The 23,269-nt window shown below is 50.1% G+C and overlaps 1 protein-coding gene across 1 annotated transcript in view; it reads right to left on the bottom strand.

Moving 5' to 3' along the window:
• Positions 1-10,157: 10,157 nt before the first annotated feature.
• LOC147096306 (zinc-binding protein A33-like) overlaps positions 10,158-23,269 on the bottom strand; it is a 37,738-nt gene continuing 24,626 nt past the window's right edge. The window contains exon 7 of the mRNA XM_085973864.1: positions 10,158-11,651. Coding sequence (XP_085829990.1) covers positions 11,101-11,651 — 551 coding nt within the window. The 3' untranslated portion in view covers positions 10,158-11,100. The remainder of the gene's footprint in view (positions 11,652-23,269) is intronic.

Below are 23,269 nucleotides of genomic sequence, written 5' to 3'. Positions count from 1 at the left end.
CTTCACCCTGTTCAGTTTCCCCAGCTATATCCATAGCGACTGGGGCTCATCGTTTATGAGCGACGAACTCCGTCAGTACCTGCTCGCTAGGGGTATTGCCACAAGCAGGACCACCAGTTACAACCCCCGGGGGAACGGACAGGTGGAAAGAGAAAATGCGACAGTTTGGAAGGCCGCCCTGCTAGCCTTAAAGTCTAGGGGCCTTCCGACCTCCCGCTGGCAGGATGTGCTCCCCGATGCACTCCACTCTATTCGGTCACTGCTCTGCACTGCCACTAACGCCACCCCTCATGAGAAAATGTTTGTCTTCCCAAGGAAGTCCACATCGGGGACATCGCTACCGCCATGGCTGACGTCCCCAGGGCCGGTCCTACTGAGAAGACACGCGAGGACCCATAAAATGGACCCCCTGGTCGAAAGGGTCGACCTCCTCCACGCCAACCCCCAGTATGCTTACATTGCGTACCCGGACGGGCGGGAGGACACAGTCTCCATACGAGACCTTGCACCCTCGGGGGCCACAGTAACCCACTACCCACTATCACCCCCCCCCACGACCCGATATCCAGCCCCAGCAGACGGCGGGCCTGGGCCCTGCGACCCGCTCGACACCTACGAGGACTACACACCAGTGCCCCAGCCTACGCGGGACTCGACGCCGGAAGCTTCACTACCCCTGCCGTCGCCACGTCGATCACAGCGGCAGACAAGACCTCCGGAGAGACTCCAATACACTAACTTTTAATACACTTCACCCCGCCGGACTCATTTTTAAACAAGGGGTGAATGTGGTAAACCACTGTTTGTATTCCACTGTGTACATGCCTGTACATGTCTCGGCTGACTCCGCCCATGAGTCCAGGTATAAATGTGACTGCTCCACAGTCCCTCTGTATTCTGGACCAGTCGACCACTCGAGGCACACCTTCATTCTCTTGTTAATAAAAGCCTGTTAATTACTCGCTTAATCCCAGTCTTTTGAGTTCTTGATAGCGCATCAGAAAGACTACCTGTAATCATCTGGCATTATTCTCTGACTATATAAGCTGTGTCTTTATGCATCTCTCCACTTCACCTGACGAAGGAGCAGCGCTCCGAAAGCTTGTGATTTCAAATAAAGCTGTTGGACTATAACCTGGTGTTGTGTGATTTCTCACATTTGTAAATAGATTGTTCCTCATCTCACCTCTGGTTCTTTTGCCAATTACCTTAAATCTGTGCTCTCTGGTTGCCGACCTTTATCCCACTGGAAACAGTTTCTCCTTACTCTATCAAAACCCTTCATGATTTTATAAACCTCTATGAAATCTCCCCTTAGCCTTCTCTGCTCATAACACAGGCCTCTGTGCTCAATGGATCCTTGTAAGAAGTCACACAACACCAGGTTATAGTCCAACAGCTTTATTTGAAATCACAAGCTTTCGGAGCGCTGCTCCTTCTTCAGGTGAAGTGGAGAAATGCATAAAGACACAGCTTATAGTCAGAGAATCATGTCAGATGTTTACAGGTAACCTTTCCAACTGCCATTTATCACACCTCGGCAGAGAGATAATCACAGCAGTCAAAGGTGTGAATGGTGTCCAAACAGGTCAGTCAGGGAAACATTACATCAAAGAACAATGAGGTGGGGTCACAAGGGGTCAAATATTGCCGATGCTGGGGTCTGTTTTTTTGTTTTTCATACAGACCCCAGCATCTGCAATATTTGACCCCTTGTGACCCCACCTCATTGTTCTTTGATGTAATGTTTCCCTGACTGACCTGTTTGGACACCATTCACACCTTTGACTGCTGTGATTATCTCTCTGCCGAGGTGTGATAAATGGCAGTTGGAAAGGTTACCTGTAAACATCTGACATGGTTCTCTGACTATATAAGCTGTGTCTTTATGCATTTCTCCACTTCACCTGAAGAAGGAGCAGCGCTCCGAAAGCTTGTGATTTCAAATAAAGCTGTTGGACTATAACCTGGTGTCGTGTGACTTCTTACATTTGTCCACCCCAGTCCAACTCCGGCATCTCCACACAATGGATCCTTCCCAGGGACACTGGCCCAGAAAGAAACATCAACTGATGCTGGAAGGACTTGGAGTGACATCTTTCCTCTAATATTAGGAGGAATTTCTTTACACAGAGAGTGGTGAGAATGTGGAACTCGCTGCCACATGGAATGTATGCAGTAGAGGGCATTGATGCATTGAAAGGGAGGCTTGATGCATACACGAGATAGAAGGGAATAGAGGGATACGCGGGCAGGGGGGAAGAGGTACTTAGAGTGGGAGGAGTCTCGTTTGGAGGATAAACACCGGCCTGGACCAGTTGGACCGAATGGGCTGTTTCTGTGCTGTAGATTCGATGGTTCAAGACATCCTTTGTCTTGTCTGAAACTTGCTGGTCTTCCAGATCAAGGGCCTGTGTGTGACTGAGTATTGCAGACTTGCTCATTGCATGGCCCGGAACTAGATGCTCAGGGATGCACTGAAGCTTGGTGCAGCTGCTGCAAAATACAACCTGTGGAGCGGCCACAATCTGAGGCCCTCCTGTCATTCTCCCCGTGTAGTGTCAGACTAAATATCACAGCCTTTCTAGCTCAATGTTTCCCAAGAGTAAGAGGGTAAACATGACCTGATGTTCTACATCTCAGGGGCAAATGTAACATCTTCTCAACATAAATGTTTGAATAAACAACAGCATTCATGAGACTGGTTACATCGCTCGTGTCTGTGAATTCCAGGATGACTATATACTGCGCAAAATGTATTTGGAGCTTGTTTTGTATATGTTTGAGTAAATGAACTTTATTTTCAGAAATAGAAAAAAGTCTCGAGATACTCAAACTGTGTATCCGTGATTTGGGGTCTGTGGATTCACATGTCAGCCAGTGCTGCCCACCCAGTCCCTGATAAAGAGGAAGTACATCACAGGGTGTGAGGGGAGTACTGTGGGACAGACCAGTGGAAATGGGAGGGGGTGAAACGACATCCTATTGGGATTGATCTTAAAGCGCATCCCCCTGCAGGAAGGACACTCGAGCCAATCCTGCAGGGAGAAAACACAGGATGTGACGTTTTGGGATGTAGCCTTCATTGGACTGAGAGATAAACAGGCTTTTTAGTAGGCTGGGAAAATAAAGGGTAAAGGGGGAAGGGGGAGAGCAGAGACCAATGTTGATTTGAAATAAATGACTTGTTTTATTGCAGAGATATTGTCTGTGATTCTATCCTGCAACATGTTCCATATCTTACACTCCAATATTTTATATTGTGAATTTTTATTTTACTACCTGGAGGCTAAGCAGCGCCTGGGTGGATCACAGAAAGGAAAATCTGGCGTGGGGGCTCCTACACCCCTTACACAGCCCAGCGGGACTTTCTTACATTCACTTCAATGGAAGGAGGATCTGGGCAGGTTCTGTCATTGGCTGCAATCCTCCCCGCCGGACGGAATTCTATTCCATTGTGTTTTGGAACCTACTCTCAGCCCTCACCAGCATGGTGGGACTGCTGCCTCCCGCACAGAGGCGCCTCTCACCCCGGCAGCTCTTTCGGGTGAGACGTTAAACCGAGGCCCGTCTGCTCTCTTAGGTAGAAACAAGATCCCACTGCACCATTCGAAGAAGAGCGAGGGAGTCATCCCCGGTGTCCCAACCAATATTTATCCCTCAGTCAGCATTACTTAAACAGTTTATCTGGTCATTATCACATTGCTGTTTGTGGGAGCTTGCTGTGCACAAATTGGCTGTCGTGTTTGCTACATTACAACAGTGACTACACTTTAAAACTCTTCATTGGTTGTAAAGCGCTTTGGGTCATCCTGAAGTTGTGAAAGGCGCTACATCAATTCAAGCCTGTTTTCTATTTTAAAATAAATCACATGGTTAGAATTTACCAAATTTGATTGCCTCACATCGCTATCTAATTGTAACTAAATATCTCAGTTATTTCAGTCTCTAAACCTGTGGATTGTGTGATAATATACATTTAACCCTTTTAGCCCCGGTATCATTCTGGTGAATCTGCGCGGCCCCAGACTCTGCCATTTACAGAAACAGGAGCTGAGACGAGACGACATTTAATTCAGTCAGTTAATTATCGCAAGTGAGGGATCTCCGACCAAAGTTAGAACAAGAGATCGAGAGAAACCCTCCCCGGGGAATTTCAGGGACAATTCTTCAATTGTTTTGTCTAAATTAGAAGAAAACATGTTTTCACGAGATACGCCCACATTGGCCGGGAATTTCCTCGGTCAGTTTTTTTTGGGGAGGAGGCGGGAATCCGGGACAGGATGGAATGTCCCGCAAGCTGCTCCCCTCACACTATCTCACTTCCTGGGCTCCGGGAAATTTGCATGGATCGGGCAGCAGGCCCCGCATTAACAACACAACTGGGGTCCCCGCCTCAGGAAACTCAAGGCACGGGCCCAGTCACAGCGGAACAGTGCCGGGCGGAGGAAATAGCAAGAGGGGAAAATTCCGTCAATTTTACTCGAGCCCGGTTCCCCCGCCCAACCCCCTGTACTGGATCTTTCTGCACAACCATCCCTCCCAGCCATTGCTGCCGAGGCTCAATGTGACATGGGACTATTATGCGCCACTCCCCAAATGGGCTCTAATTTAAGACAAGTGGAAAGGGGTTTGGGGCGGGGGGCGATGTGGTGTAACCGGGTCCCGTCCCAACTTGTGCCTCTCCCTGTGCAGAATACTGCTTATTGTGTCACATCGGCCGAGGACATCAGGTCCCACTGTATCTCATGTCAATCCAGCTCTCACTGGTGACTGAGATCAGAGAACTAAGTTTGATGGCATCCCTGCTCCCAACAAACACTAACTGCAAATGGTGCTGACAACTTTCTGTGGAATGGGGAGTAGCATTCCTGATCCTCCTCGCTCCCCCGAAATGAACCCATTGTTTGATTATCTTTCCCTGGGCAGCCTCCAGCACTGCCTTTAAGGGCCGCTGGAGACCCGCCTGACAACTGAGCTTGGGGATAAGTTGGAGATGCGGCCGGACCTGCTGTGATTTCCAGCAAAAAAATGTTTTTTTGTCTGTTTTTTGTTTTCTATACAGACCCCAGCATCTGCAACATTTGACCCCTTGTGACCCCACCTCATTGTTCTTTGATGTAATGTTTCCCTGACTGACCTGTTTGGGCACCATTCACACCTTTGACTGCTGTGATTATCTCTCTGCCGAGGTGTGATAAATGGCAGTTAGAAAGATTACCTGTAATCATCTGACATTATTCTCTGACTATCTAAGCTGTGTCTTTATGCATCTCTCCACTTCACCTGATGAAGGAGCAGCGCTCCGAAAGCTTGTGATTTCAAATAAAACTGTTGGACTATAATCTGGTGTTGTGTGACTTTGAACATAAATGTTGTGTACACTCCATGGTCTAATCTGAAGAAGACTGGTGACACGGATGTGGGACAAATAGGATTTCATTGGCAAAAAGAGGTAAAGAGGATTACAGTGGAGAAAAAGATAAATGAAATTTTAAACCATGAACCAGTTGTTGGTGCGATTACAGTTGTGTCTCAAGAGGCCGCTCAAGTGCTTGAAGGTGTCTCAAATGGACAGGCAGCTAGTCCTAACTGGAGTCCAGTTCTCAGAAAAGGAGATTCTGTTGGATCAGATGTCTGCTGCCTTTGAAAGATTTTGTGGGAATCAGTCATTCCCTTCAGCCTTCAAGGAACAAATGAGGCATTCCACTGTGACACAAAGAATAGAAGATTCGACGGTTACCTGGTGTCGAAATATTCCAGATGTGAGGCCCTTTGGTCTGCCTGTGCCCCTTCCCGGAGGTCGGAGCTCGGGGGGGGGGGGGGATATGTGAGCTCTGGGGGCGGTTTGTGGTGGATGAACGGTATGTGGCCACCAGATGGAGACAAAGTCCCCCTCTCACTCCAATTCAGGTGGAGGCCACACCCACCTCCAACACACCGGAGGCAAATCTACCCACTAGCTCAGGAGTTCAAAAGGCAAATTGTGCATCCCTTCAGGGCCAGTGCCTAAGGAGAGGGCCAGGACAATCCCTTGACCGGCTGAGAAAGATCCAGTGGTAAAGTAACCCTGGCTTATTGTTTTTTGGAGGAAATTGATTTAAGGACTGCCTTCCTAACCACCCGGGGCGGGTGATGGTTTTGTTCTTCATTTTTCTTTTTGAACGTCATATGTGTATGGATTTTGCCAGACGTGAACCTTTTCCCCCCGTTTTCTAAAAATAAAACACAGCTAACTGCTGTGTTTCATTGACCAATCTTGTGACTGTACTTGTGTCCTCCACCCCCCGCATCAACACACCCTTCAGTCTAGGTGGTGGTTGTAAACAATATATATTATTGATCTAGACGAGCGAACTAGATGTAATATCTCCAAGTTTGCAGATGACACAAAGCTGGGTGGGCGTGTGTGCTGTGAGGAGGATGCAGATAAACTCCAGTATGATTTGGGCAGATGCAGTATAATGTGGATAAATGTGAGGTTATCCGCTTTGGTGACAAAAACAGGAAGATGGGTTATTTTCTGAATGGCAATAGATTGGGAGAAGGGGAAGTGCAACGAGACCTGGGTGTCCTTGTGCACCAGTCGCTGAAGGTAAGCATGCAGATGCAGCAGGCGGTTAAGGCGGCAACTGGTATGTTGGCATTCATAGTGAGAGGATTCGAGTACAGGAGCAAGGAAGTCTTGCTGCAGTTGTACAGGGCCTTGGTGAGACCACACCTTGAGTACTGTGTGCAGTTTTGGTTGCCTTATCTGAGGAAGGATGTTCTTGCCATGGAGGGAGTGCAGCGAAGATTCACCAGACTGATACCTGGGATGGCAGGAATGACGTATGAAGAGAGATTGGGTCGATTAGGCTTATATTCCCTAGAGTTTAGAAGAATGATGGGGATCTCATTGAAACTTATAAAATTCTAACAGGATTAGACAGACTAGATGCAGGAAGGATGTTCCCGATGGCGGGGGATTCCCAAACCAGGGGTCACAGTCTAAGGATAAGGGGTAAGCCATTTAGGACTGAGATGAGGAGGCATTTCTTCACCCAGAGAGTGGTGAACCTGTGGAATTCTCTACCACAGAAGGCAGATGAGGCCAACTTATTAAATATATTCAAGAAGGAGTTTGATATATTTCTAAAGCGTAAAGGGATCAAGGGATGCGGGGAGAAAGCATTTGGATGATCAGCCATGATTTCATTAAATGGCGGAACAGGCTCGAGGGGATGAATGGCCTACTCCTGCTCCTATCTTCTATGTTTCTATGTCAGTGCATCCTCTGCTATCTACATGATTTCTTACATCGTCATTTTGCCCTTCCTGCTGCTCCAGTACCTTTTGTCATTTATCTTCAATGTGCACAGACCTATCTCTAGGTAACCAACTCATCATCATTACCACACTCATCACTACCCACCTCCCGACAGCCAGAATCTCCCTGCACCTCACCAACTGCATCTTTGTCCTAACCATGTTCTCTGGCTTCTGAACTATTTCTTCCTCCATGACTTGGTCTTCTGCATTAGGAGTTAGTGCTTGATCTAATTGAATGGTGGAACAGGCTCGAGGGGCTGAATGGCCGACTCCTCTTCCTATGTTCCTGTATCTGCACATTGTTGTGTCTTTCTCAGAGTCTTTACAAGCGTTCCTCCTGTCGTCAGTGCATCCTCTATCTTGTGTGCTCGGTTTCCTCCAGCACTTATTTCTGTTTCTTGCTGACCCTGTACCTGTTTGCAAAAATCCCTCTTGCAGCTCCCCAGTGACTCGCCCTTAATATTGAGTACCAGCCCATCCACTTCACTAAACTCTGACTCAATTAGTCCAATACTATACACTTGCCTTTGCTAATTAGTTTTACAATCGTTTCCTTCCATTAGTTCTTGTCCGCTCCTCTCAAAGGCCCAAAGCTTTTCCTTCAGGTTTTTGGCAACTGAGATCAGTGAGTTGCTCCACATTTTACTATTGACTCTTGAGCTCTTTCATGCTGCAAAGTCCAGCCTTGTTTAGTCTGTTTGAGCTCTGCCAGCGGTCTGCTGTGTGTTAACATTTGTGTTTCTCTCTATTTCAGGAGAGTACGCCCGAGGAGCAGAGGTACGTCACGTTCTCCAAAAATAACTGAACAACATTATAAAGTAGGATATTGAAGAGCTTGTTTTATTTTCTGCTGTTAAATATTTCATATTTACATTATTAGTGAAGACGACTATCAGCCAAACATAGCGGAAGGCAGCCCGTCTCTGGGAGCATTTAAAGGACCCACCCAGTATAGAGTGTGGAGACCTGTAATGGACATTCTCAACCCTGGTACGGAGGGCCTTTCCTGTTTTCTTTCTTAACCCGTAGAATCTTCAATAAGTGTGCTCATCTTAAGAATACCCGACAAGAGTACAAGAATGTAAATATTATTCATACTGACTTCAAATAAGAAAATAAATGAAATGGAAGTATGTAATGTCTGATTATTATTTGATTGCATGCATTATATAAAATTAATCACAACGTTTTTAAAAGCAATCAACCAATTTATTCAATTCATTAGTAAGAAGCACTGATCTAAATCATTAACCTGTCACAGTGGGTTGTTTCATGCCTTAAAACTAAAAAAATAATGCACAAGGATATTCACAACTGATTTGGTCAAATCACTTTTGAGCACCTCCTGATTCCCTAAAGCCTTTCCACCACCTACAAGGCAGGAGTGTGATGGAATACTCTTCACTTGCCTGGATGAGTGCAGCTCCAACAACACTCAAGAAGCTCGACACCATCCGGCACAAAGCAGCCCACTTGATTGGCATCACATCCACCACCTTAAACATTCACTCCCTCCACCACCGGCGCACCGTGACTGCAGTGTGTACCATCTACAAGATGCACTGCAGCAACTCGCCAAGGCCTCTTCAACAGCACCTCCCAAACCCCTGATCTCTACTGCCTAGAAGGACAAGGGCAGCAGGCGCATGGGAACACCACCACCTCCAAGTTCATCTCCAAGTTCCCCACCATCCTGACTTGGAAATATATCGGCCGTTCCTTCATCATCGCTGGGTCAAAATCCTGGAACTCCCTCCTTAACAACACTGTGGGAGAGGCTTCACCACACAGACTGCAGCGGTTTAAGGAGGCGGCTTAGCAACACCTTCTTCAGGCTTACCCGCGACCCCCATATCCCAGGAACGATTAAAACAAAAATCCAGAAGAAACTTTCAACATGGAATGTTTGCGCTTCTATGAAAAAAAAGAAACGGACTTGAAGGGAGCGGAAAATGAGGATGATTGAAAATAAGTGCATAAAATGAAGTAAACCAGAAAGTAATGGTTAAGTGATGCCAGGAATATGTTTTTTTAAGCTGTAGATTTTAGGATCGACAGAGATCTGTTAAAAAAATGAGAAGAAACTTTGTCTGATTTCCGAGCGGCCTCCAGCGGGTGTTTGAAGAGCAGCTGGTTCGGTCGCTCAACGCGCCCACACTCCGCCCATTTGTATCTGAAAATTACAATCCGGGTCCTCTGTACTTCACGGGACCCTGGTTTGCAAATGACGTTGTTTCCCCCTGAAACAGGCGGGCATTCCCGCTGCCCATCTCAGGACCCTACCCAAGGTGGAGATGGCTGAAGTGCCAGTGTAAACTTTATTGCCATTTCCAGGCGACTCTCACTCCGGTTACACCAGGCGGGGGCTCTTAAAATTGGCCCGATCAGTTCAGGATAGGAACAGGAAGAGGCCATTCAGCCCCTCGAGCCTGTTCCACCATTCAATGAGATCATGGCTGATCTGTGACCTAACTCCATACACCCGCCTTTGGCCCATATCGCTTAATACCTTTGGTTAACAAAAATCTATCAATCTCAGGATTAAAATTAACAATTAACAGCAGCAATTGCGGAAGAGAGTTCCAAAATTCTACCACCCTTTGTGTGTAGAAGTGTTTCCTAATTTCACTCCTGAAAGATCTGGCTCCAATTTTTAGACTATGCCCCTAGTCCTAGATTCCCCAAGCAGCAGGAGTAATTTCTCTCTATCTACCCTCTACCCTATCAGTTCCCCTTAATATCTTGAAAATGTCAATCAAGTCACCGATTAACTTTCTAAATTCCAGGAATGGGTAAAGTAAGGATCCAGAGTCTGGAGCAAGGTGCAAATAAAGCAAAACAACACGTTTAGTTCATGCTTCGGGGGTGTAATTAAGCCCCGAATCGCTGTGTGTTTAATAAATGCCGCTTCTATGGTGCAGTTTAATAACAGCGCTGGGCAGCAGAGGTGTTGCACTAATTCATCTCAAACACCGCCATGTAGCGCCACCTTCCGCCTGTGGAGCAACATTACAGGCAGGAAGGTCACCGGGTTCCTGCAGCTCACAGCTCATTCCACCCAGTCAGTTCCTCTCTACAATTCACCATCCATTTGTTTCTTCTCTCCCCCTCCTTCTATTCCCCAGCCCTACACAGGCCCTTGCTGATCTTTCAGTTCCCAGTTCCGATGCAGGGTGTATTCCCGGAATGTTAACCTGTCTTCTCTCTCCACAGGTGATGACCTTGTCCACTCTCTATTCTAAACACTCCACACGCTTGAATGTTCTGATCATTTCCAGCCCCTGGGTTTTCCCATGTTTCTGACACTCCCTCCTGTTCCCTTTTGATTTCACTTCTATCTGGTGCCCCTTTTACTTTTTCCTTCCCTTGGGTATTATTTAATTTGCCGTGTCTCGGATGGTCCCTTTGTCATGTCCTTCCCACTGGTGTTCTATCTCACCCTAGTTCCTCTCCCCTGCCCCTCTTTACCTTTAACTTCCCAGCTGGAGTCTGTGGTTCCCTTGGTGTATTTCTGCCCGTGTTTTAATTCTCCTCTGTCTCTGGGCCCCGATGATTCTCGATGTTCTTGAGGTTTTTATTTAATTTTACAGGAGTCTCTGGAGCAGTTGCCACGAGTTTGTTCCCCTGCACCGATTAAACAAACAAATCTCACCAACAAGACATTGTCACTCGATTGTCGCCGCCCTGACCTCAGGTGACATTTGGACCATCCGCACCACCTGTGACTGAGACCGACGCCCATCAGTTTGCAGCTGGCAGGAGGCAGGGTGAGATTATGGGATGGACCTGTTAGTGACCTTTAACCCCGCAGATTGTCAGCGGGGCGGAGTTTTCCCCGTCATCATTCGATCCCGGATGGAAGAAGGGAAAGATTCTCTCAGTGAAAGTGTGGGTGAAAGTGTGGAGATGGGACATGTTGTCCACATTGTAAAATGACACCTGTCCGCCCTCATAGTCCAGGTACACCCCGATCTTCCGGGGATCCACACTCGGGGTGAGGGGGGTGGAAAAGGTAGCGGTGTTGGCTAAATAGCCTCTTCCAGGGAACAGCCACACAGTCCAGTATCCGGTCTCAGGTCTCAGGTCGACTCTTCCTTTCCTCCCGGCAGACTCTCGGGCCACTCCCACAATCCACTCATTCTTGTTCCCCACCTCCACCTCCCAGTAGTGTCTCCCTGATGTGAATCCCTCCGATCCCAGAACAAAGGGCAAGTAATCAAACCTCTCCGGGGTGTCAGGGAGCGGCTGCTGTTTGTCTCCGATTCTCACATTGGTCCGATCCTCAGACAGGATGAGCCAGGGATTCGCTGTTTTCGGATCCAGAGTCAGAGAGGCTGGAGCTGGGGGAAAGTTAAAATAACACAGTCAGTGATTTAGTTTCTTGCTGTGATTTATTCAAACACTTTCCTTTTTAAAGTGACCACCCAGGCTCTGGGTTATGTTCATGCTCAAGATGGCGGCCGTGTTGGCCCGCTGCTTCGGGCGGCCAGCTCTCGCCGCTCGCTCCCGCAACCGGAGCGAAGTGCTCGGCAAGTCGGGCAGAGGCAGCGCAGCGCGGTGAGCAGCAGCAGCCACATCGACCCGCTGGAGCACGTCGGCCGGCAGCTCCTCGGCAAGAAGGAATTCCAACTGGGAGGAGGGGAGCCGAGCATGGTGGCCAGAGGCCGTACAGTGAGAGGGAGAAGCAGGCCCCGGGCCGTCGGACCGTGGAGCCGGCGATGGTGAGGAGGAGGCCGCGGCGACCGGAGCATTCACATCCCGACGATGTGTTCGGCGAGTCGGGCGGAGGCAGCGCAGCGCAACAAGCAGCAGCCATGACGACCCGCTGCAACATGTCGGCCGGCAGCTCCATGGCGGGAAGCTCGCAGTCCGACTGGGAGGAGGGGAGCCGGGCATGGCAGCCAGAGGTCGGATCATGAGTGGGAAAGCAGGCCACCACTTGGAGCTGGCAACAGTGAGGAGGAGGCCGCGGTGCCGAGGAGGACGGAGCGGCTGAGGGACATCGTGCTCCCACTGCCAATGGAAGCCATTGTATTGACTTTCTGAACGCGGCGCTGTATAAATAGCTGACGCGTCCCTACGGGGAGTAAGCATTCCATTGTATTTGTACTTGTACTGGTTACATATGGCAAATAAAAATTGAAATTGAAAAATGGAATCTGCTGCCACTCCAGGGTTTACGTCCTGGAGGTCGATTTACATCGTTTTCATCCCCAACTCGTAGATAAAGGCCAGCAAACCACTGGAGACAGTGGGGGGGGGGAGATGAGAGACTGCCCCGGACACCTGAAAAATCAACCAACCCAATTACCGGTTGGACTAGAACCATAGAATCTTACATCACAGGAGGAGGCCATTCGGCCTATCATGCCTGTGCCGGCTCTTTGAAAGAGCTGTCCAATTCAGGCCCACAGCCCAGCTTTTAGTGCTCTCCCAGTCCATGTCCGTGCCTTTTGAGAGTTGCTGTGCAATCTGCTTCCACCACCCTGTCACACAGCGCTTTCCACATCTTAACAACCCTCTGTGGGAGACAATTTCTCCTCATTTCCACTCTAGTTCTTCTGCCAATTATTTTAAATCAATGACCTCTGGTTACAGACCCACTTGGCAAAGGAAACAGGTTCTCCTCATCTGCTCCATCAAAATCCCTCACAATTTTAGTACCTCCATTAAACCTACCCTCAACCTTCTTGAGGTTATCCCTAATATGTTGTTGACATTGTTAATGTGTTAAACCCATGGATGTGTATCGTCTCTATGCAGTTTCAGATCTTGAAAACTTCAGTAAGATCACCCCAAGCCCTCCCTTATCCAGTACAAAGACTCCCAGATTCTGCAGCCTCTCCTCTTGACTAAGGTGCCTAAACCGACCTATCAGATTAGTTGCCTTTTACCGCAAGCTCTCCAATGGCCGCAGGTCTTCCTGATATGTTGATCAAAATGTTACCCAGAACTCCAGCCGGGGCCGGACCAGTCTCCTCTACAAATTCAGTCTCACACCCTGAGATTGGTGCTCTAGTCCTCTGAACCCCAGCCGGGGCCGGACCAGTCTCCTCTACAAATTCAGTCTCACACCCTGAGATTGGCGCTCTAGTCCTCTGAACTCCAGCTGGGGCCGGACCAGTCTCCTCTACAAATTCACTCTCACCCCCTGAGATTGGTGCTCTAGTCCTCTGAACTCCAGCCGGGGCCGGACCAGTCTCCTCTACAAATTCAGTCTCACACCCTGAGATTGGTGCTCTAGTCCTCTGAACTCCAGCCGGGGCCAGACCAGTCTCCTCTACAAATTCAGTCTCACACCCTGAGATTGGTGCTCTAGTCCTCTGAACTCCAGCCGGGGTCGGACCAGTCTCCTCTACAAATTCACTCTCACACCCTGAGATTGGTGCTCTAGTCCTCTGAACTCCAGCCAGGGGCCGGACCAGTCTCCTCTACAAATTCAGTCTCACACCCTGAGATTGGTGCTCTCGTCCTCTGAACTCCAGGCGGGGCCGGACCAGTCTCCTCTACAAATTCACTCTCACACCCTGAGATTGGTGCTCTAGTCCTCTGAACTCCAGCCGGGGCCGGACCAGTCTCCTCTACAAATTCAGTCTCACACCCTGAGATTGGTGCTCTAGTCCTCTGAACTCCAGCCAGGGCCGGACCAGTCTCCTCTACAAATTCACTCTCACACCCTGAGATTGGTGCTCTAGTCCTCTGAACCCCAGCCCGGGCCGGACCAGTCTCCTCTACAAATTCAGTCTCACACCCTGAGATTGGTGCTCTAGTCCTCTGAACTCCAGCCGGAGCCGGACCAGTCTCCTCTACAAATTCAGTCTCACCCCCTGAGATTGGTGCTCTAGTCCTCTGAACTCCAGCCGGGGCCGGACCAGTCTCCTCTACAAATTCAGTCTCACACCCTGAGATTGGTGCTCTAGTCCTCTGAACTCCAGCCAGGGCTGGACCAGTCTCCTCGACAAATTCAGTCTCACACCCTGAGATTGGTGCTCTAGTCCTCTGAACTCCAGCCGGGGCCGGACCAGTCTCCTCTACAAATTCACTCTCACACCCTGAGATTGGTGCTCTAGTCCTCTGAACTCCAGCCGGGACCGGACCAGTCTCCTCTACAAATTCACTCTCACACCCTGAGATTGGTGCTCTAGTCCTCTGAACTCCAGCCGGGGCCGGACCAGTCTCCTCTACAAATTCACTCTCACACCCTGAGATTGGTGCTCTAGTCCTCTGAACTCCAGGCGGGGCCGGACCAGTCTCCTCTACAAATTCAGTCTCACATCCTGAGATTGGTGCTCTCGTCCTCTGAACTCCAGCCGGGGCCAGACCAGTCTCCTCTACAAATTCACTCTCACACCCTGAGATTGGTGCTCTAGTCCTCTGAACTCCAGCCGGGGCCGGACCAGTCTCCTCCACAAATTCAGTCTCACACCCTGAGATTGGTGCTCTAGTCCTCTGAACTCCAGCCGGGGCCGGACCAGGCTCCTCTACAAATTCACTCTCACACCCTGAGATTGGTGCTCTAGTCTTCTGAACCCCAGCCCGGGCCGGACCAGTCTCCTCTACAAATTCAGTCTCACACCCTGAGTTTGGTGCTCTAGTCCTCTGAACTCCAGCCGGAGCCGGACCAGTCTCCTCTACAAATTCAGTCTTACCCCCTGAGATTGGTGCTCTAGTCCTCTGAACTCCAGCCGGGGCCAGACCAGTCTCCTCTACAAATTCAGTCTCACACCCTGAGATTGGTGCTCTAGTCCTCTGAACTCCAGCCGGGGCCGGACCAGTCTCCTCTACAAATTCACTCTCCTCCCCCTGAGATTGGTGCTCTAGTCCTCTGAACTCCAGCCGGGGCCGGACCAGTCTCCTCTACAAATTCAGTCTCACCCCCTGAGATTGGTGCTCTAGTCCTCTGAACTCCAGCCGGGGCCGGACCAGTCTCCGCTACAAATTCACTCTCACACCCTGAGATTGGTGCTCTAGTCCTCTGAACTCCAGCCGGGGCCGGACCAGTCTCCTCTACAAATTCACTCTCACACCCTGAGATTGGTGCTCTAGTCCTCTGAACTCCAGCCGGGGCCAGACCAGTCTTCTCTACAAATTCACTCTCACACCCTGAGATTGGTGCTCTAGTCCTCTGAACTCCAGCCGGGGCCGGACCAGTCTCCTCTACAAATTCAGTCTCACACCCTGAGATTGGTGCTCTACTCCTCTGAACTCCAGCCGGGGCCGGACCAGTCTCACAGAAATCACAGAAACCACACAGTGCAGATAGAGGCCATTTTGGCCCAACGAGCCTGCACCGACACATATCCCACCCGATCCCCGTAACCCCTGCACCAACACATATCCCACCCTATCCCCGTAACCCCACGTATTTAATCCCCCTAACACTAAGGGTCAATTTATCATAGCCAATCAACCTAACCCGCACATCTTTGGACTGTGGGAGGAAACCGGAGCACCCGGAGTAAACCCACGCAAACACGGGGAGAATGTGCAAACTTCACACAGACAGTCGCCCAAGGCCGGATTCGAACCCGGGTCTCTGGCGCTGTGAGGCAACAGCGCTAACCACTATTCCACCGACCAGTCTCCTCTACAAATTCAGTCTCACACCCTGAGATTGGTGCTCTAGTCCTCTGAACTCCAGCCGGGGCCGGACCAGTCTCCTCTACAAATTCACTCTCACACCCTGAGATTGGTGCTCTAGTCCTCTGAACTCCAGCCGGGGCCGGACCAGTCTCCTCTACAAATTCAGTGTCACACCCTGAGATTGGTGCTCTAGTCCTCTGAACTCCAGCCGGGGCCGGACCAGTCTCCTCTACAAATTCACACTCACACCCTGAGATTGGTGCTCTAGTCCTCTGAACTCCAGCCGGGGCCGGACCAGTCTCCTCTACAAATTCACTCTCACACCCTGAGATTGGTGCTCTAGTCCTCTGAACTCCAGGCGGGGCCGGACCAGTCTCTACAAATTCACTCTCACACCCTGAGATTGGTGCTCTAGTCCTCTGAACTCCAGCCGGGGCCGGACCAGTCTCCTCTACAAATTCAGTCTCACACCCTGAGATTGGTGCTCTAGTCCCCTGAACTCCAGCCCGGGGCCGGACCAGTCTCCTCTACAAATTCACTCTCACACCCTGAGATTGGTGCTCTAGTCCTCTGAACTCCAGGCGGGGCCGGACCAGTCTCCTCTACAAATTCACTCTCACACCCTGAGATTGGTGCTCTAGTCCTCTGAACTCCAGCCGGGGCCGGACCAGTCTCCTCTACAAATTCAGTCTCACACCCTGAGATTGGTGCTCTCGTCCTCTGAACTCCAGCCGGGGCCGGACCAGTCTCCTCTACAAATTCAGTCTCACACCCTGAGATTGGGGCTCTAGTCCTCTGAACTCCAGCCGGGGCCGGACCAGTCTCCTCTACACATTCAGTCTCACACCCTGAGATTGGTGCTCTAGTCCTCTGAACTCCAGGCGGGGCCGGACCAGTCTCCTCTACAAATTCAGTCTCACCCCCTGAGATTGGTGCTCTAGTCCTCTGAACTCCAGCCGGGGCCAGACCAGTCTCCTCTACAAATTCAGTCTCACACCCTGAGATTGGTGCTCTAGTCCTCTGAACTCCAGCCGGGGCCGGACCAGTCTCCTCTACAAATTCACTCTCCTCCCCCTGAGATTGGTGCTCTAGTCCTCTGAACTCCAGCCGGGGCCGGACCAGTCTCCTCTACAAATTCAGTCTCACCCCCTGAGATTGGTGCTCTAGTCCTCTGAACTCCAGCCGGGGCCGGACCAGTCTCCGCTACAAATTCAGTCTCACCCCCTGAGATTGGTGCTCTAGTCCTCTGAACTCCAGCCGGGGCCAGACCAGTCTTCTCTACAAATTCACTCTCACACCCTGAGATTGGTGCTCTAGTCCTCTGAACTCCAGCCGGGGCCGGACCAGTCTCCTCTACAAATTCACTCTCACACCCTGAGATTGGTGCTCTAGTCCTCTGAACTCCAGCCGGGGCCAGACCAGTCTTCTCTACAAATTCACTCTCACACCCTGAGATTGGTGCTCTAGTCCTCTGAACTCCAGCCGGGGCCGGACCAGTCTCCTCTACAAATTCAGTCTCACACCCTGAGATTGGTGCTCTAGTCCTCTGAACTCCAGCCGGGGCCGGACCAGTCTCCTCTACAAATTCAGTCTCACACCCTGAGATTGGTGCTCTAGTCCTCTGAACTCCAGCCGGGGCCGGACCAGTCTCACAGAAATCACAGAAACCACACAGTGCAGATAGAGGCTGTGAGGGAGCCGATGTCCTCGGGGTAATATTTTCTAGGGCGGTTCGGGAGGATTTAAACTAATTTGGCAGGGGGATGGGAACCTAGGTAGTGGAAAAGAGGGAAGTCATATGAAGTCAGAAATAGATGGTAGAAAGGTGAGAAGCAATAAGCAAAGGAGAGAAACACAAAGGGCCAAACTAATTCATAATGAGAGTGTGAAAAAAGCAAGCCTGAAGGCTTTGTATCTTAATGCTAGAAGCATTAGGAACAAGGTGGATGAATTAGTTGTGGAAATAGAGGTAAACAAGTATGATTTGATTGGGATTACAGAAACGTGGCTGCAGGGTGGGCAAGGCTGGGAACTTAACATCCAGGGATATACAATATTTAGGAAGGATCGGCAAAAAGGTAGGGGAGGTGGGGTAGCATTGCTGGTAAAGGAGGGGATTAATGCAATGGAAAGGAAGGATATTAACTCGGATGAAACGGAATCTGTATGGGTAGAAATGAGAAATAGCAAGGGGAGGAAAACGTTAGTGGGTGTGATATATAGGCCTCCAAATAGTAATATGGAGGTGAGGGAAGGCATAAAAAGGGAAATTAGAGAAGCGTGCGATAAGAGCACAGCTGTCATCATGGGTGACTTTAATTTACATATTGATTGGACTACCCAAATTAGTAAAAATTCTGAGGAGGAGGAATTCCTGGAATGTTTTCGGGACGGTTATCTGGACCAATATGTCGAGGAGCCGACTCGAGATCAGGCCATTTTAGACTGGGTATTGTGCAATGAGAAGGGACTTATCACCAATCTTCTTGTACGAGGCCCCTTGGGTCAGAGCGATCATAATATGATCGAGCTCTCAGTCGAGATGGAGAGTGAGGAAATTGAATCAGAGACTAAGGTCCAGAACTTAAATAAAGGGAATTACGAGGGTATGAGACGGGAATTGGGTAAGATTGATTGGGTGGTGTTTCTGGGGGGATTGACAGTGGATAGACAATGGCAAGCATTCAAAGATAGAATGGAAGAATTCCAGAACATGTTTATACCGGTTTGGCATAAAAATAAACCTAAAAAGGTGACTCAACCGTGGATAACGAGGGAAATTAGGGACAGCATAAAATCAAAAAAAAGGGCATATCAACTGGCAAAAAAAAGCACCAGACCGGAAGATTGGGGGCAGTACAAGATACAGCAAAAGAGGACAAAGGGATTAATCAGGAAGGGGAAAATAGAATACGAAAGTAAACTTGCAGCAAACATAAAGACAGACTGCAAAAGCTTTTATCGGTATATCAGGAGGAAAAGACTGGTAAAATCCCAAGTCGGTCCCTTGCAGTCTGATTCGGGAGAATATATAATGGAGAATAAGGAAATGGCAGACCAATTAAACTCATACTTTGGTTCTGTATTCACAAAGGAGGACACAAATAACCTCCCAGGAATATCGGCAAACATAGGGACTAATGAGAGGGAGGAGCTGACAGAAATTAGTATCTCTAGGGATATGGTGTTGGGTAAGTTGAGGGGACTGAAGGCCGACAAATCCCCAGGGCCTGATAAACTACATCCTAGGGTACTTAAGGAGGTTGCCCTGGAGATAGCAGATGCTCTAAGGATCATCTTCCGGAACTCCATTGACTCGGGAACAGTACCCGTGGATTGGAGGGTAGCTAATGTTACCCCAATATTTAAAAAGGGGGGTAGAGAGAAAGCAGGGAATTATAGACCAGTAAGCCTTACATCGGTTGTGGGCAAAATGCTAGAGTCCATTATTAAGGATAAAATAGCGGAGCACTTGACAAATGGGGAAAGGATCGGACAGAGTCAACATGGATTTACAAAGGGTAAATCGTGTTTGACTAATCTGCTGGAATTTTTTGAGGAGGTAACTGGTAGAATAGATGGGGGAGAGCCAGTGGATGTGGTGTACCTTGACTTCCAGAAAGCCTTCGATAAGGTTCCACACAAAAGATTATCATGCAAAATTAAGGCTCATGGGATTGGGGGCAAAGTATTAACGTGGATAGAGAACTGGCTGGCGGATAGAAAACAGAGAGTTGGAATAAACGGCTCGTTTTCGGAGTGGCAGGCAGTGACCAGCGGGGTGCCGCAAGGATCTGTCCTGGGACCCCAGCTGTTCACAATATATATAAATGATCTGGATCAGGGAATTGGATGCAATATTTCCAAATTCGCTGACGACACTAAACTAGGAGGAGGGGTGGGCTCTGATGAGGATGTCAGGAGGCTACAGTGTGATTTGGACAGGTTGGGGGAATGGGCGGATACGTGGCAGATGCACTATAATGTGGATAAATGCGAGGTTATCCACTTTGGGGGTAAAAACAGGAGGGTAGATTATTATCTAAATGGCAATAGATTGGGAGATGGGGAAGTGCAGAGGGACCTGGGTGTTCTTGTGCACCAGTCACTGAAGGAGAGCATGCAGGTGCAACAGGCGATTAAGAAGGCAAATGGTATGTTGGCCTTCATATCAAGGGGGTTCGAGTATAGGAATAGGGATACCTTACTACAGCTGTACAAGGTGCTGGTGAGACCGCATCTGGAGTATTGTGTACAGTTTTGGTCGCCCCATCTGCGGAAGGATGTTCTTGCCATGGAAAGAGTGCAACGGCGATTCACCAGGCTGATACCTGGAATGGCGGGAATGACCTACGAAGAGAGATTAAATAGTTTGGGCTTGTACTCACTGGAGTTTAGAAGATTGAGAGGGGATCTCATCGAAACATATAAAATTATGGCAGGCCTGGACAGGCTGAATTCAGAGAGAATGTTTCCAATGGCCGGGGAGCACAGAACCAGGGGCCACAGTCTAAAAATAGCGGGCAAATCATTTAAAACAGAGATGAGGAAGAATTTCTTCACTCAAAGAGTGGTGAGCCTGTGGAATTCCCTGCCACAGAGGGCTGTGAAGGCTAATTCAATAAATATTTTCAAGAGAGAATTGGATATATTTCTGAAGGCTAAGGGGATTAAGGGTTACGGAGAAAAGGCGGGGACGGGGTACTGAACTGGTAAGATCAGCTATGATCTCAGACGAAGATCAGCCATGATCTCATTGAATGGCGGAGCAGGCTCGAAGGGCCGAATGGCCTACTCCTGTTCCTATCTCTATGTATCTATGAGGCCATTTTGGCCCAACGAGCCTGCACCGACACATATCCCACCCGATCCCCGTAACCCCTGCACCAACACATATCCCACCCTATCCCCGTAACCCCACGTATTTAATCCCCCTAACACTAAGGGTCAATTTATCATAGCCAATCAACCTAACCCGCACATCTTTGGACTGTGGGAGGAAACCGGAGCACCCGGAGTAAACCCACGCAAACACGGGGAGAATGTGCAAACTTCACACAGACAGTCGCCCAAGGCCGGATTCGAACCCGGGTCTCTGGCGCTGTGAGGCAACAGCGCTAACCACTATTCCACCGACCAGTCTCCTCTACAAATTCAGTCTCACACCCTGAGATTGGTGCTCTAGTCCTCTGAACTCCAGCCGGGGCCGGACCAGTTTCCTCTACAAATTCACTCTCACACCCTGAGATTGGTGCTCTAGTCCTCTGAACTCCAGCCGGGGCCGGACCAGTCTCCTCTACAAATTCAGTGTCACACCCTGAGATTGGTGCTCTAGTCCTCTGAACTCCAGCCGGGGCCGGACCAGTCTCCTCTACAAATTCACACTCACACCCTGAGATTGGTGCTCTAGTCCTCTGAACTCCAGCCGGGGCCGGACCAGTCTCCTCTACAAATTCACTCTCACACCCTGAGATTGGTGCTCTAGTCCTCTGAACTCCAGGCGGGGCCGGACCAGTCTCTACAAATTCACTCTCACACCCTGAGATTGGTGCTCTAGTCCTCTGAACTCCAGCCGGGGCCGGACCAGTCTCCTCTACAAATTCAGTCTCACACCCTGAGATTGGTGCTCTAGTCCCCTGAACTCCAGCCCGGGGCCGGACCAGTCTCCTCTACAAATTCACTCTCACACCCTGAGATTGGTGCTCTAGTCCTCTGAACTCCAGGCGGGGCCGGACCAGTCTCCTCTACAAATTCAGTCTCACACCCTGAGATTGGTGCTCTCGTCCTCTGAACTCCAGCCGGGGCCGGACCAGGCTCCTCTACAAATTCAGTCTCACACCCTGAGATTGGTGCTCTCGTCCTCTGAACTCCAGCCGGGGCCGGACCAGTCTCCTCTACAAATTCAGTCTCACACCCTGAGATTGGGGCTCTAGTCCTCTGAACTCCAGCCGGGGCCGGACCAGTCTCCTCTACACATTCAGTCTCACACCCTGAGATTGGTGCTCTAGTCCTCTGAACTCCAGGCGGGGCCGGACCAGTCTCTTCTACAAATTCAGTCTCACACCCTGAGATTGGTGCTCTAGTCCTCTGAACTCCAGGCGGGGCCGGACCAGTCTCCTCTACAAATTCACTCTCACACCCTGAGATTGGTGCTCGAGTCCTCTGAAGTCCAGCCGGGGCCGGACCAGGCTCCTCTACAAATTCACTCTCACCCTGAGATTGGTGCTCGAGTCCTCTGAACCCCAGCCAGGGCCGGACCAGTCTCCTCTACAAATTCAGTCTCACACCCTGAGATTGGTGCTCTAGTCCTCTGAACTCCAGCCGGGGCCGGACCAGTCTCCTCTACAAATTCACTCTCACCCTGAGATTGGTGCTCTCGTCCTCTGAACTCCAGCCGGGGCCGGACCAGTCTCCTCTACAAATTCAGTCTCACACGCTGAGATTGGGGCTCTAGTCCTCTGAACTCCAGCCGGGGCCGGACCAGTCTCCTCTACACATTCAGTCTCACACCCTGAGATTGGTGCTCTAGTCCTCTGAACTCCAGGCGGGGCCGGACCAGTCTCTTCTACAAATTCAGTCTCACACCCTGAGATTGGTGCTCTAGTCCTCTGAACTCCAGCCGGGGCCGGACCAGTCTCCTCTACAAATTCACTCTCACACCCTGAGATTGGTGCTCTAGTCCTCTGAACTCCAGCCGGGGCCGGACCAGTCTCCTCGACAAATTCACTCTCACACCCTGAGATTGGTGCTCTAGTCCTCTGAACTCCAGGCGGGGCCGGACCAGTCTCCTCTACAAATTCAGTCTCACACCCTGAGATTGGTGCTCTAGTCCTCTGAACTGCAGCCGGAGCCGGACCAGTCTCCTCTACAAATTCAGTCTCACCCCCTGAGATTGGTGCTCTAGTCCTCTGAACTCCAGCCGGGGCCGGACCAGTCTCCTCTACAAATTCAGTCTCACACCCTGAGATTGGTGCTATAGTCCTCTGAACTCCAGCCAGGGCCGGACCAGTCTCCTCTACAAATTCAGTCTCACACCCTGAGATTGGTGCTCTAGTCCTCTGAACTCCAGCCGGGGCCGGACCAGTCTCCTCTACAAATTCACTCTCACACCCTGAGATTGGTGCTCTAGTCCTCTGAACTCCAGCCGGGGCCGGACCAGTCTCCTCCACAAATTCAGTCTCACACCCTGAGATTGGTGCTCTAGTCCTCTGAACTCCAGCCGGGGCCGGACCAGGCTCCTCCACAAATTCACTCTCACACCCTGAGATTGGTGCTCTAGTCTTCTGAACCCCAGCCCGGGCCGGACCAGTCTCCTCTACAAATTCCGTCTCACACCCTGAGATTGGTGCTCTAGTCCTCTGAACTCCAGCCGGAG

The sequence above is a fragment of the Somniosus microcephalus genome, unplaced genomic scaffold (assembly GCF_052327205.1).
Source record: "Somniosus microcephalus isolate GS21.2 unplaced genomic scaffold, FLI_Smic_1.0 unresolved_chr1, whole genome shotgun sequence".
NCBI classification, from domain to species: domain Eukaryota; kingdom Metazoa; phylum Chordata; class Chondrichthyes; order Squaliformes; family Somniosidae; genus Somniosus; species Somniosus microcephalus.
The sequence above is the reverse complement of the archived record's forward strand: the minus strand, read 5'-3'. Positions and strand labels throughout refer to the sequence as shown.